The sequence below is a fragment of the Dendronephthya gigantea genome, unplaced genomic scaffold (genome assembly GCF_004324835.1).
Source record: "Dendronephthya gigantea isolate DGI-Jeju-01 unplaced genomic scaffold, DenGig_1.0 000083F, whole genome shotgun sequence".
NCBI classification, from domain to species: Eukaryota; Metazoa; Cnidaria; class Anthozoa; order Malacalcyonacea; family Nephtheidae; genus Dendronephthya; species Dendronephthya gigantea.
Genome location: NW_021163093.1, coordinates 975,913 through 988,766, shown reverse-complemented (window position 1 = coordinate 988,766; position 12,854 = coordinate 975,913). Strand labels below are relative to the sequence as shown.

The 12,854-nt window shown below is 39.6% G+C and overlaps 2 protein-coding genes across 2 annotated transcripts; one reads left to right on the top strand and one right to left on the bottom strand.

The window, feature by feature from the left end:
* Positions 1-518: 518 nt before the first annotated feature.
* Positions 519-8,277, top strand: LOC114533031 (CDP-diacylglycerol--inositol 3-phosphatidyltransferase-like). The gene is made up of 7 exons (XM_028554606.1): positions 519-558; positions 3,836-3,970; positions 4,065-4,104; positions 6,255-6,368; positions 6,782-6,854; positions 6,995-7,076; positions 7,918-8,277. Exons 1-7 carry the CDS (start codon positions 519-521, stop codon positions 8,079-8,081), a joined length of 648 nt encoding a protein of 215 aa, XP_028410407.1. The 3' UTR covers positions 8,082-8,277.
* Positions 8,278-8,746: 469 nt separating this feature from the next.
* LOC114533030 (L-threonine 3-dehydrogenase-like) lies at positions 8,747-12,785 on the bottom strand. Its single transcript, XM_028554605.1, has 7 exons — positions 12,589-12,785; positions 11,841-12,000; positions 11,310-11,543; positions 10,807-10,939; positions 10,622-10,674; positions 10,178-10,322; positions 8,747-9,601 (listed from the first exon to the last, which is right to left on the bottom strand). The coding sequence occupies exons 1-7, from the start codon at positions 12,783-12,785 to the stop codon at positions 9,405-9,407; spliced, it is 1,119 nt and encodes a 372-aa protein (XP_028410406.1). The 3' UTR covers positions 8,747-9,404.
* Positions 12,786-12,854: the final 69 nt, after the last annotated feature.

The following is a 12,854-nucleotide window of genomic DNA, read 5'->3' as shown; positions in this document are numbered from 1 at the left end:
GACAAATAAGGCACGCTGATCTCGCCATATCAATCAAAAAGAACCTCTTTTTTACGCCCATGAAGATATAAACTCTTATTAACAATATAGACAAAAATATATGATATATCATACATCGTGCCGTAATACTCTCGAAAATGTTGTGAGAAAACTTGGAAGGCAGCTATACGACTCTCTTATACCTTCCCCCCCCCCCTCGAGATTTGCCTCAAGCACCATGGGATAATTGCTCATGCATAGACTTTGACTCTGTCTTTCTTTAACAAAATAAACACAAAACAACTAACACACTCGCTATGAATAATTACATAATTGAATAGGTTTTCGAAAAGATATAACGTCCTCCATAATGAGCATGCAATTGTACTCCGTAACTCAACCGATAATCGTGATCACCTCATTGCACGATATTCTTCGAAGAGAATTGCACGATATTCACCTCATTGCACGATATTTTCTACTGCTGAGACTGAGAGTTTATTGAATTTATCTGCTGAGGACTTTGGCTGCTTGGCAAAATGGCCGAAAACGTATTTTTGTTCGTTCCAAATTTGATAGGTAAGTGCCGCAATAAAAATATTCCAATGCATGTAAAAAATGGCGTGTTTGAATTACAAATATTGAAGAAAATAAAGAAATTGGAATTCACAAATCACAAAATACGAATGGAAAGTTCACATAATATTAATAAATACTAATCAATATTAATGACTCGGACTCTTATATTATATGTAATTGATTTTAATGAGAAAGTCCCTCGTCTGGACCAAGATAGACTATCCTTATAAACTAAGCAGAGATGGATAATATTACAAGATTGTGGATTAGGGGATAGCATACCTAAAGCCGCGTTTACACCACGTGCTTTGAGCTGACATGGACCATGTCTAGGCCAAGATGTGAACGTTGTTTGTCTGGCCTGTAGACGAGGCCTGGGGCAGGCCACAAAATCTAGACCTACAGAAGAGGTGGCTGTCGTAATTCGGTGATTTATATCGATGTATTTTCTATTAAAGTTTTATTTCATATTCCTACTCCTCGCTTACAATACTAATGTAATTTTCCCAATCCTTATCTTAATCATATGCATGCACTGTTCACGTGTCCGTCATTTCTAAATATAATTAATTGTCACAATCACGACATCCTCCCCTTTTTGGGAAAGTTTCACTTTCAAAAAATATCAATTGTTAGATGTTAACGAGTGTAAACGTCACTGACTAAATTTTTCTTCATCCGTCTATCCTTGCTGGAAGTAGCTAGGCGGTTTCCCTGTGTCTGCTGGATCTTCTTAAAGGTGGGTCTGGTGGGTTTAGTGGTAAAGGTTGCGGTGGGGTTTCTTGTTTATCACCAGATGAATTGTAGGGTGGTATGAGATCTTCTAAGTCTTCATCGTTGATGTGTTCTGCGGTTGGCGCGTTTGGTTGATTAAACTCTTTCACATGGGATGAATTTCGGCGATAGATTTGTCCGGTTTTGCTTCGCATAACAATCTGAGAGCCGTTGATGCTGATTATTGTGAGAGGGTCCGGGTTGAACGTTGTTGAAAATTTATTGATATGCGGTTGTTTTAATACGACCAATTCGCCTTTCTTAAATTAATGAGGTTTGGCGCTTCTTTTCTTGTCAGCTAGCAATTTGGACTTCCGTTTTGAATCTGCATCAGTTTTCTTGATCTCACTGGCAAGTGGGTTGCTGGGTGGTTGTTGGATACTAGGTATCCTGGTTCGCAACTCTCGGTCCATTAGAAGTAATGCTGGTGTTTTCCCTGTTGTGCAATGGGGGGTTGTGCGATAGTTTGGAAGCATTATTGGAATGGATTCCTTTTCAATTCTTTCCTTCAACTAAGGCGGTTTGGATAAACTTCAGAAGGATCTGGTTGAATCATTCCACCAATCCATTCGCCTGGGGCCAGTATTCAGTGACTGTACGTGGTTTGATTCCCCAATCCTTGAGGGTATTTCTGAATTCCACAGAGGTGAAGTAGCGCAGTGGCGTAGCCAGCCCGACAATTTAGTCATGCTATGCTAATAGTTTGCAATTGCTGTTCATTGACTGTGAAAACAATGAATTTCTAAAGAAATGAATAATGATAATAACATAAAATTTGCATAGCATGACTAAATCGTCAGACTGGCTACGCCACTTGAAGTAGGTCGCATTATCGGTTTGCAGTGTGGTGGGATAACCGTGAGTGGCAAACACAGAATCTAACCATTTGAGGATTCTTGCTGATGTGGTGGTCGTAACAACTTCTATACTTCGACCCATCGAGAGTAGTAATCGATCAAGACTAATGCATAGTCTCCGGTTGGGAATGGACCACAGATGTCGAGGGCTAGATATTCCCAGGGGCCACTCGGTAGTGGAGTCGAGTTGCAATTGAGTGGGGTTGGTTGGGTTGGTTGGCCAGTTAATTGACAAGGGTTACAGCGTTTAACGAGTGCCTCTACGTCTTTATCCATACCAGGCCACCATAACTTTGATCTGAGTCGATGTTTGCAACGGGTGATTCCTGCGTGATCCTCGTGAGCTGCTGTGATGGCTTTCGTGCGCAATTCGTTTGGAAGAACTATTCAAGTTCCACGGAGAACGATGTCGTTTGCCACACATAGCTCGCTAGCTACGCCTTTAAAACTACTGGGGAGTTTGTATGGGGTATTTTCAGCGATGCATTTTCGAACAAGCTGCAGTTCCGGTTAACATGTCTGTCGGCACTGTTGTCGCGCTTTGATGGTGGTTGTTTTGGTGTCAATCTTGATAGGGAATCTGCTAGGTTTTGAGGACCTGGACGGTGCAATCGAAGTTGCCATCTCTCGATACGAGCTGGAGGTGGTTTACTTGATTTTGGCTGGAAGATGTATTCAAGGGGTTTATGGTCAGTTTCAAGCTCAAATTTTCTGCCAAATGGGTACATGTGAAAATGTTCACACCCGAATACGAGTGCGAGAGCTTCCTTTTCGATGTGACCATACGTACTTGACTTCCGTGGTGGTGAGTGAACGACTTCCATAAACGACTGGACGGTAGTTGGTGTCGGGTTGTTGTTGTAGGAGTATGGCTCCAACTGCCCAAGGAGAAGCATCAACTACCAGCTTGGTTGGTGCGTTCAGATCATAATGGGCTAAAACAGGTGCGGTCTTTGTTGGGGTCAAGCGGTGAAAGAGGTGGTAAGCCGCTTCGAGGGGCTCCCGTGTTCAACGAACCAATTGCTTGCTGAATCGCCTGTAATTCTGGACTGCTTTCGTTTTGCTGAGACGTTGTAGCCTCCGTTTGTGGTTCAGGCGGTGGCATTCTTCTTTTCTTGTTGCCAAATGTCGTAATTCGATGATTTATATCGATGTATTTTCTATTAAAGTTTTATTTCATATTCCTACTCCTCGCTTACAATACTAATGTAATTTTCCCAATCCTTATCTTAATCATATGCATGCACTGTTCAATTTTCAAATTTTGAGGATTAACTTTATAGAATAAATTCTAGTATCACCATGCACCTTTCGGCGTCTTTTCCAAGTATTTTGTATTGTATCTTGGCTTTCAGACCTGGTCCAGGCCAGAGTGTTAACGCGGCTTTATAAACACATAGTCATAGCAATAATTAGCCTTCTCCGCAGGCATCTCTTATGTATTAAATGATATTAGGTTATTAGGCATAGGTTAGCTGTGTCATGGAGGGCGAGGAAAAAATATGCATATTTTTAAAGGACAAACTTTTTCGGGTGATAGTTTAATGCTATTCCCGTGGTACTTTGGCGACCCTGCCAACCTGGGTTATGGGACAAATTGCCCCCTCCTCCCGCGGGCCCCCCTTGTGACTTTCCTACTTTTTTAGGCTACGTTCGTATATTTCTTGCCATTCTGTCATTCTACTACATGGCCGTTAGTCCAGTAATATTTGCAACATGTTATCTGCTCAGTGCTTTTCTGGATCAATTTGATGGATATTTTGCTCGTCGCCTAGGCCAGGGTACGAAATTTGATTTTTTGTGACAAAATCCGCATATCGTTGCTCATACGATGTTGTTGTGAAAACAATTAACGTCATATTTTTTGCTATTTAGTATCAAAATTTGGAGCAATGTTGGACATGCTTACAGACAGGTTAGTCTTTATATCTAATTCTCTAACTGGTATTTTCAACGCACCGAATCACGAGATTTTTAAGGCCTTGGTTAAACGTCGCATTTTGGTCGCTTCGAATGCAATTCAAACAATAGATAATGAGATGATAAAACTCATTACGCCTCATTATCATCTCATTATCTATTGTTTGAATTGCATTCGAACCGACCAAAATGTGAAGTTTAACCTAGGCCTAAGACAAATTAATCAAAGGGCCATCAATAACATTGGCGTATTATAATGGACGACTTGCGCTTTAGACTAATTTCTTACCTCGGCGATAAAAAGGACATTTTCTGAAAGATCTTACTTAAGTTAGTGCAAATGCAAAGTTTGGCTGCGAAATTTTGTAAAATACGGAAAATATAGCCATGCGAAGTTGTCGATTTTTGTATACCTTTGTATTACGTGCGGAAATGTGTAACTAAATTAGTTACACACTTCCGGTCGTATAAATACAAAAGTATACAAAATTTGCCAACTTCGCGTGGCTATATTTTCCGTATTTTAAAACATTTCGCAGCCAAACTTTGCATTTGCACTAATTTAAGTAAGATCTTTCTAGCTGTGATGATTTATTTTCTTCTAGTTACTTCGATCAAAAATTAGTCTAAAGCGCAAGTCGTCCATTCAGTAGCTATATATACCAACATTAACTCTTTAAATGCTACACTCAAACTAAAACGAGTTCTCAGGCAGATGTGAACAAAAAATAAATTCCTGCCCCCAGGCAAAGGTCAAAACATGAACTGTGTTGTACTTACATTAGATCGCTCTAAAGGCGTTTCTCCCTTAACCGTGTCTCGTGATATAGACATACACACACGGGTCTCGATCAACTCTGATAGCTTCAAATAGACTCCCCAAATCACACCTATAGTATACACTCTGCGAATATTTAGGAAACGCTTTCCAGTATCTGGATCAAAACATTATTAAATATATGAAGACTATTGTCCCGCTCGAGGCCCGCTAATGCACTTCACTTCTTTTCGTTGGATTGCACAATATTTGTACTTTCTCGTCCGTCGAATGTCCTGAACGAGCTATGTTGCTCGGTAAACAAGTCCTCAAACTTGTGAGTTGTGACCACACATTCTCACTTATTTCGGAGCTAATGAAAGCTATATTCTCCAGTGTCGAAAAGCACTTTTTCTCAAAGTACAAAACTATAATTTGCATAAGCTAGTAGATGCTGCAAACAGCATTTCCATTGAAATGCCAATGCAATTGATTATACTTCTGGGATTTGAAAATACGTTTTTGGCCTATGTTATCCATACGCCATATTTTGTTCGCGTCGAATGCAATTTAAACAATAGATAATTAGATGATAAACCTCAGCAGCATCTCATTATCTATTGTTTGAATTGCATTCGACGCGACTAAAATGCGACGTTTGAATTCATGCACATAGTATAGTTCAAACTTCAAAAGTACTTCAAAGCTCTGTTCGCACGACCAACTTTGTCGGATCCAATACACTTCTGATGGATGTTTTATAGCCTGTTGACTTGCAATGCATATTGGACAGCATGCAAACGCCTAACGCCCCCCCGTTTACACAACACTCAATGCCGTGCCAATAAATCAGGTGTAGTGTAAACGGGGCATGCACTGCTTTATCAATAACAAACTACACTATTCCATACGGCAGAAGTGAATTGGATCCGACAAAGTTAGATCGTGTGAACGGGCCGATTACATTAGGGTTTGCCGAGCTGGCCGCGGGTTGCATGTAATCGAAACGTTTTAGGGGCTGTTTACATGAGCCCGGTTACCCGAGATTCAACGCAAATGCGATGATTTTAAGGTATTACAATGAGCAGATAACATGATCTTAGCAGTCGTGTAATCGCCACAACAATAACATGTGCTTGCTTTGTGTCATAAAGACTTATTTTAATACCTCAAAGTCCTCTCACGCTTCGTTGAATCTCGGGTAACCGGGCTCATGTAAACAGCCCCTAAATTGACTATAATAATTATTATAACGGGCCAGTCCGGTAAAGACTAAAGGCGGGCTAGCCCGGTCCATGCAATTGGCCCCGAAATAATCCCTCGGCTCTCGTACTGGATGCTCTCGGTGTATTAAACGCTAGAAAAATGATTCTCACAATTTTCCAAAGGTGTGCAACAACGTGTCTTATGGTGATGTTGAGCGAGTTCCTTCCCTCGTATCGCGTTGTCTTCCAGTTTCTCATTTCACTGGACATCAGCAGTCACTGGTTACACATGTACAGGTAAGCCGTGTAACTTAACTTATGTGTTATTCTGAGGTGTCAATTAATAGAAGCCACCGATCTGATAGATGAAGTAACTAGGGTGTCAAGGCTAGTTTCCACTCAGGAAAGACGGACGGAAAATTTCCTTTGTCGGCGAGTTCTCAGGCGGCGTCTAACAAAGGAAACCTGTCCTGTCCGGTCCAGAGGAGAATTTTCCTGAGTGGAAACTAGCCTTCAGTTGGGTATTTAGACAAAAACGCCCGGCACAAAACAGGTTCAATGAAAGATTAGATTGGTATATTCAATGAAATATGCTAATCTTAGGCTGCATGCATTCAGATAGAGTGCCCGGTACGGGTGCCCAAAGTCAAAACTGGTTCATCATAGATCATGCTGAGCAAGTGCCCAGTAAACTATTTTTTTCTCTATAGCTCGCTGATAAAAGGTGACGAAAGCCACAAGATCACAACAAACTTCTTTCTTCGTCTGTACTACTCCTCCTGGGTACGTTTCGTGTATTTCCAAAATATCAGAGTAGTTGATAATTTTCACACGCTATCTTGCCTACCATGCCAGCAAACGTTACAAATAATGTTTGGGCCTGCAAGTTTTTCATGTCATGATACGTGGTTTGTATGTTTCAGACTTTTCTGTTCATCATGTGTATGGGAAACGAACTGTTTTTTGTCGCGTTGTACTTCATTCACTTTTCATACGGGCCAACAGGTAACGGTATGATAACAACGCATACACGGGTGGTCTAGGGGCTGGGGACGCAGAGAGGGGAACGCAGGAAGGTGGTTATAGACAGAGAAAGGTGTATAGAGGTAGGAACATGGAGGCGGGTACAAACAGGGCAAATGGAGGTGGTCCAGAGTGGAGCGTGCTATAGGGGTTTCATACAAAACATAGGGTGCATGCGGGAGGAGAGGAATGTGCATAGAGGTGGGTATAAAGAGGAGGGTGCGTTGAGGTGCAGAGTGTAGCGTGCATAGGGGTGGGTACATAGTGTAGGGTGCATGCGGGAGGAGAGGAATGTGCATAGAGGTGGGTATAAAGAGGAGGGTGCGTTGAGGTGCAGAGTGGAGCATGCATAGGAGTGGGTACATAGTGTAGGGTGCATGTTGGTGGAGAGGAATGTGCATAGTGGTGGGTATAAAGAGGAGTGCATGGAGGAGGTGCATGGCTATTGACATGAGCAATCATATTTTTTTACATCTTCCAACACATCCTGATTAAGTTCCTGGTTGTGACGGTAGTGTATGCTCAATAATTTACGACATCCACTTATCATGCTGTGTTTAGTCTTGTATGTACAATTCCATTTTGTGTTCATGTGCATACCCAAATGAGCCCGAAATACGTCCCCCTCTGCCCGTCATGTAAACAGAATTAAGCTCCGTGAGGAAATAAAAAAAGGAAATACATAGTTCAGTTTTGGGAATACATAGTTCAGTTAGACACGAAAGCGGGTACAAAGGGGAGGGTGCATGGAGGTGGGAGCAGAGATGAGCGTGCATAGGGATGGGTGCTGTTTTTTAATATCATTCCGTTTATCTAATCTTAGTTTTTACTGTGAACGACGTTCCAGTTGGTTTGTGGTCATTAGTTGCCTACGTCAATTTCCCGATATTTTTCCTAAAACAATTGATCAGCGTGATTCACTTGGTGACGGCCTCACAAAACGTTGTTGCTTTCGATGTCGCTGAAAGACGGAAGACTAACAGTTGACCAATGGAAATTATTTAGATCGGAACGAATAAAGGAAATTTGTAATTGGTAGCCATTTTTGAAGCCAACATGGCGAACTTGAAGCTAAATTGAGGACTAGTGCAAGTCTCTTTTAAATGTTTTTGTTGATCAGATAATCAACTGTGCTGACATAAACAATGGTCCAATTCGCTGGGGTGAAAAACACAAGAATTACCGGTATTTTTTTCCAGAGTGAGAATCGAAAGACTAATCTAATTGATACATGCTAACTTGCCAGCTTCTTCAGTGCTTAGAAAAAATGATAAAAATTATTGAGGGGGGGGGCGACTGTCCCCTATCCCCCACTCTATTGTCTGCCACTGACGGTACTGCATTATCATATTATTAAATCATGTAATAATTGAATATCGTCGAGGATTGTAGAAAGAAATTATCAAAGTCATCTTCCGCTTGGCAAAATTTTTAATTTTTGAACGCATCTGTTTTGGTTCATAAATTTGTGTAAGGTTTCAAAATGAATGTAATGAAGTCGTAATTGCACTTCGTATCGCGTGCAATTTCGTATGAAAGCGAACATGTGATTGTAAATCGCACTGCTGCTTCGCGCGTTCGTGCGATTTTGTAACCAAACATTTAATTCCACACCAATAGCACTCCACTTCGTGCAATTACCATAATAAATCTGCACCTGACACTCGAAATTTATTTCAAAATCCATGTAATGGGATACAGTATGGATGCTAGTTGGAGATAGTATGGAAGTTTACAATATCCATACTAATTACCATTTTCATACTATGGATATAGTATGGAAAGAGTATACAATGACCATACTAATTGAAATGTCCATAGTAGGCATTTAAAAAAAAATTTCCAGTGTGAACGCCGTAAAAAGGTATCTTAAACTGGTCTAATTTACCGCAGCTCGAATGAGCATCGCAAATTCACTAAGTAAATTCGCTAAGTTGAGCAACGAAAAGCTTTTGTATAGTTTGCGCGGGAAAATTTATACCCTTCTCAATAAAATCAATTAAATCAATCAATAAATCAATTAACTCGAGGACGTATGCACATTTACAAAATTTACAGCGTTAGAAAAGCAAATTTTATATCATTCTCACAATATTTCGCTACCAAACTTTGCGAGTTCACTAAATTTGGGATGTTCTAAGTAAAATTAAGCGAGTTTAAGATAACTTTTCAAAATTTTCTTTAACATTTTGATATATATATAGGGTTCAAATAATATTCATTATTTGGCAAATATAACTTTGAAACTACCTAAATTTAAGGATGTAAAATTGTTAATTTGACTGGATTGAATCGTTTTGAAACGCATATCTAGTTCGCTAGTTTACCTACACCAGGTTCCACACAAACACGAAGATATTTTTTACTCAAGGCTAACTTGACCGCCTCGTTTATCTGGTCGAGGTCAAAAGATGGGCTGACAAGTTCGTCGTAAGGATATTTATCGACCGTATCGCTCAGGAAATCCACGGCTTGTTCCAAATGCCTTGGACCATAATTATGAATGCCTGTATTGAGCAAAATAACATAATTTTCAAAGAGATGGCTGACAACAGCATAAAGTGCATATAAACTGAAAATTTGGCTTTTTATATTCTATTTCCGTATTGGAAATAACGTGTTGGTAAACTTTCTTTTACGAACTTTTATATTTTCTATCCTGGAGTGATAGAGATTCGCTTGACCGCGGCAAAGTTTGGATCAAGGCACGTACACATAATATTCATAATGATCAACTCGTTCACATCCATCAAAAGAAGGATAGCGCTCCGAAAGTCTCAGCAGAAATTGGACGCGTGAAAGAGGCCTAAGGGCATCACGAAGCGTTAAAGCGTGCTTAGTTCATTCGAGCAGCATAGATAAAGAATTATAAAATGACATGTATATAACGCGTGTTCTGATTGGTCGAAGTCCGTGTCTTGATCAAGCCATCGAAACACTCGCTTATTGAAATAAAATTTGTTAAACTATTTTGTTGGTTTCTTGGTTCACTTCATAGTTTCCGTATTTGGATGGCCTGGTCCAAACCCTTGGGATTCTTTCTTGAGTGAAGAAAATCTTGTAGTGAATAAACAATCCCATACCTCTAATAGTCAAACACTTCCTAATAATTTGTTCAGCTGTAAGTTCAAGTTTTGAGTCCGGATGGACCAGGCCAACAAATGTATAGAATCCACCAGGCTTGATGACACGCATGCCTTTGGGAAAGACGTTCTTTACACCGCTGACCTAAAATAACAAGGGGAACAGAAAATTAGTGACATGAATGCTCAGAAAAAACCAAAGCCAGAAAAACCTGCTTCTTTAAAATAATGGACAAGCTGAGCGGTAAACTACGAATATAGAGAATGAAAATGGACAGAAGTGGCTGTACTTTTAAAATGTGCTTTTTATACTAATAGTTGGAAGGACTGGGACAAATGACTCCAGGCACATGATAGATCAGTTTTGTCAGAAAAGCTATATAATCTTTTCCTGGGTTATTATTCCAGTTACCACACTAGCGTTCAGTGGACCAAATTGCTTACCTCCATCACAGTATCTATACTATTGTCCTGAAGTTTCTCCTCTTCCTGATTGGCTAAAAAAGCCATGATAAAGTGCAGTTACAAAATCTGCCAAAATTTTCTCTGGGTAAAATTCAACAGCATTTTTAAATATGATCTAGAGTTGTCCCAGAATAAGTGTGTTGTAAAACAAGACCTTCACCCACCACCATTAAGGGACACAGCTCCAAATTTCTCAGCCATCTTCAATCTTTCTGTGTGAACATCATAACAATAAATCTTTTCATACCCAGCCTCCCGAAATAAAGCACAACTGAAGATGCCAAGAAGTCCTGCACCCTGCAATGAAATATTAAGTGAATAATTATAAACTAAAATTGCATCAAAACTCACCTTCACTATAGTTGAAGTACTACAATACATGCATATGCATGCACAACTCATTCTGCCAAAAAGGTTGAGCTTATAAGTCAATAATACAGGACTATAATATAATATATCATAGACATTTCAATGGGTCACCAATACTTTATGGAAATGGCTTTAAAGCAACTAATTTTAGCACCCCTTCCCAAACCAGATGCAAATGGGGCAGATTCTACACAAACTAAAGTTGTACAAAGTACTTTTTTTCAGTACCGGGGGTACATCTTGTCAAATTAAGAGAAAGAACCTTAGTTGGGCTTTTAGAAATAACTATGTTACAAACCTGCACCAAGACAGACTTCTTTTTGTTTGCTTCTCGTTTTTTTTCCAAATTATGTAAATCCATCAATGGCTCTACAGCATTTGTCATGGATGCGAACGCACAATTTAGAGTCGCTCCAATCTTGTCATCTACATTGTCAGGCAGCTTCACAATGTGGGTCCCCTTGCGTAAAACAATATGTGTTGCATAGCAGCCATTCCAACCAGTTCCACTTGACATATCTGCATGACCATACTTAAAATGAAAAATACTAAGATGAAGAAAAAGACCAATCATAGTAACTGCTATTACTTTAAGCTTTTTTGTGAGGTATTTAATTTCAAAGAGGAAGAGTAGTTAATTACGGTAACCTCTGTTTCTTCATAAAATCAACACCGCATCATGACCTAAACACCTAATGCTACTGTCTCCAGGACGGTTGTATGAAAGCTGCATTACATTATCCACCAATTGTGGCTCTTAAACTTTAATTGCTTGGAATTCAACACACTTAGATTTTAAACTTTATTACATGTATTCCTGCAAATATACCTTGAAAAGAGAGAAGCATTTCTGTGTCAAGTCACTTTCACATCTTTCACAAGAATGACAGGAATCAGCAACTGTAAATGTCAGTCTGTCACCAATTTGCACCTTTTCATGAGAACACTTGTGGTCAACAACTTCCACAACACCTTCATGACCCAAGATGCTAAAGAAACAGTATCAAACATCAGCAAAAATTGATGATTTGTGTCTGGTTGTTTTAAGCACAACCAGGAAAAATTTAGACCTAGTTTTCAAGCTCAACTAACAACTTGTATTTTAATTGGTTTTATGGCTGTTTGATATTCATTACTAGTTACCTGCAAAGCAAAAAAAAATGAAAAGGAAGGTGAACTTTGCTAGGATACCTGCTTCAAATATTAAACTTGTTGTAGAACCGTACAAATTGGAAGAAGTGATAAAGGTTGATTTTTATCAATGAACATTTTCCATAGTCACACGAGTAAAGTTTCATATCCGTAAATAATAAAGCCAGGGTAAGCGCTTGCCAATGCAAACACTGACTATAGTAATAATGCCACCTGATGATTCAAATCAAGTATTCAATAATATTTATAAAAAATTGTTTACATAAATCTCCTGGTTCCAGGGCTTGTTTATTCCAATTTGTTGTAAACCATGTACAAATTCTAGAACTATATGTATTGTATTTTGAGTTTATACTGAATATACATGTCAACAAAGCTATTTTTTCAACAAACGAACAAAGACAGGTCACCGTATTTTGACAAACCTTGGTACTGGTTCTGTCCTTCTTCCTATAATCGTATGCAGATCCGAGCCACATATCGTCGCCGCTTTCATCTTCCCTAATATCTCTCCCTCTCTGAGTTCTGGCAGACCGGCAAATTCGGTTTCCAAAACCGTGTTAGGCCCATGAAATATAACCCTTTGTCCTTCTGTCGACGTGGCAGCGAGAACCGATAGCATTTTATTCGACGAAAACGCGGATAAAATCTTCGCCGAGTGCGACAAACGAAATATCACCCTTTGTAGCAA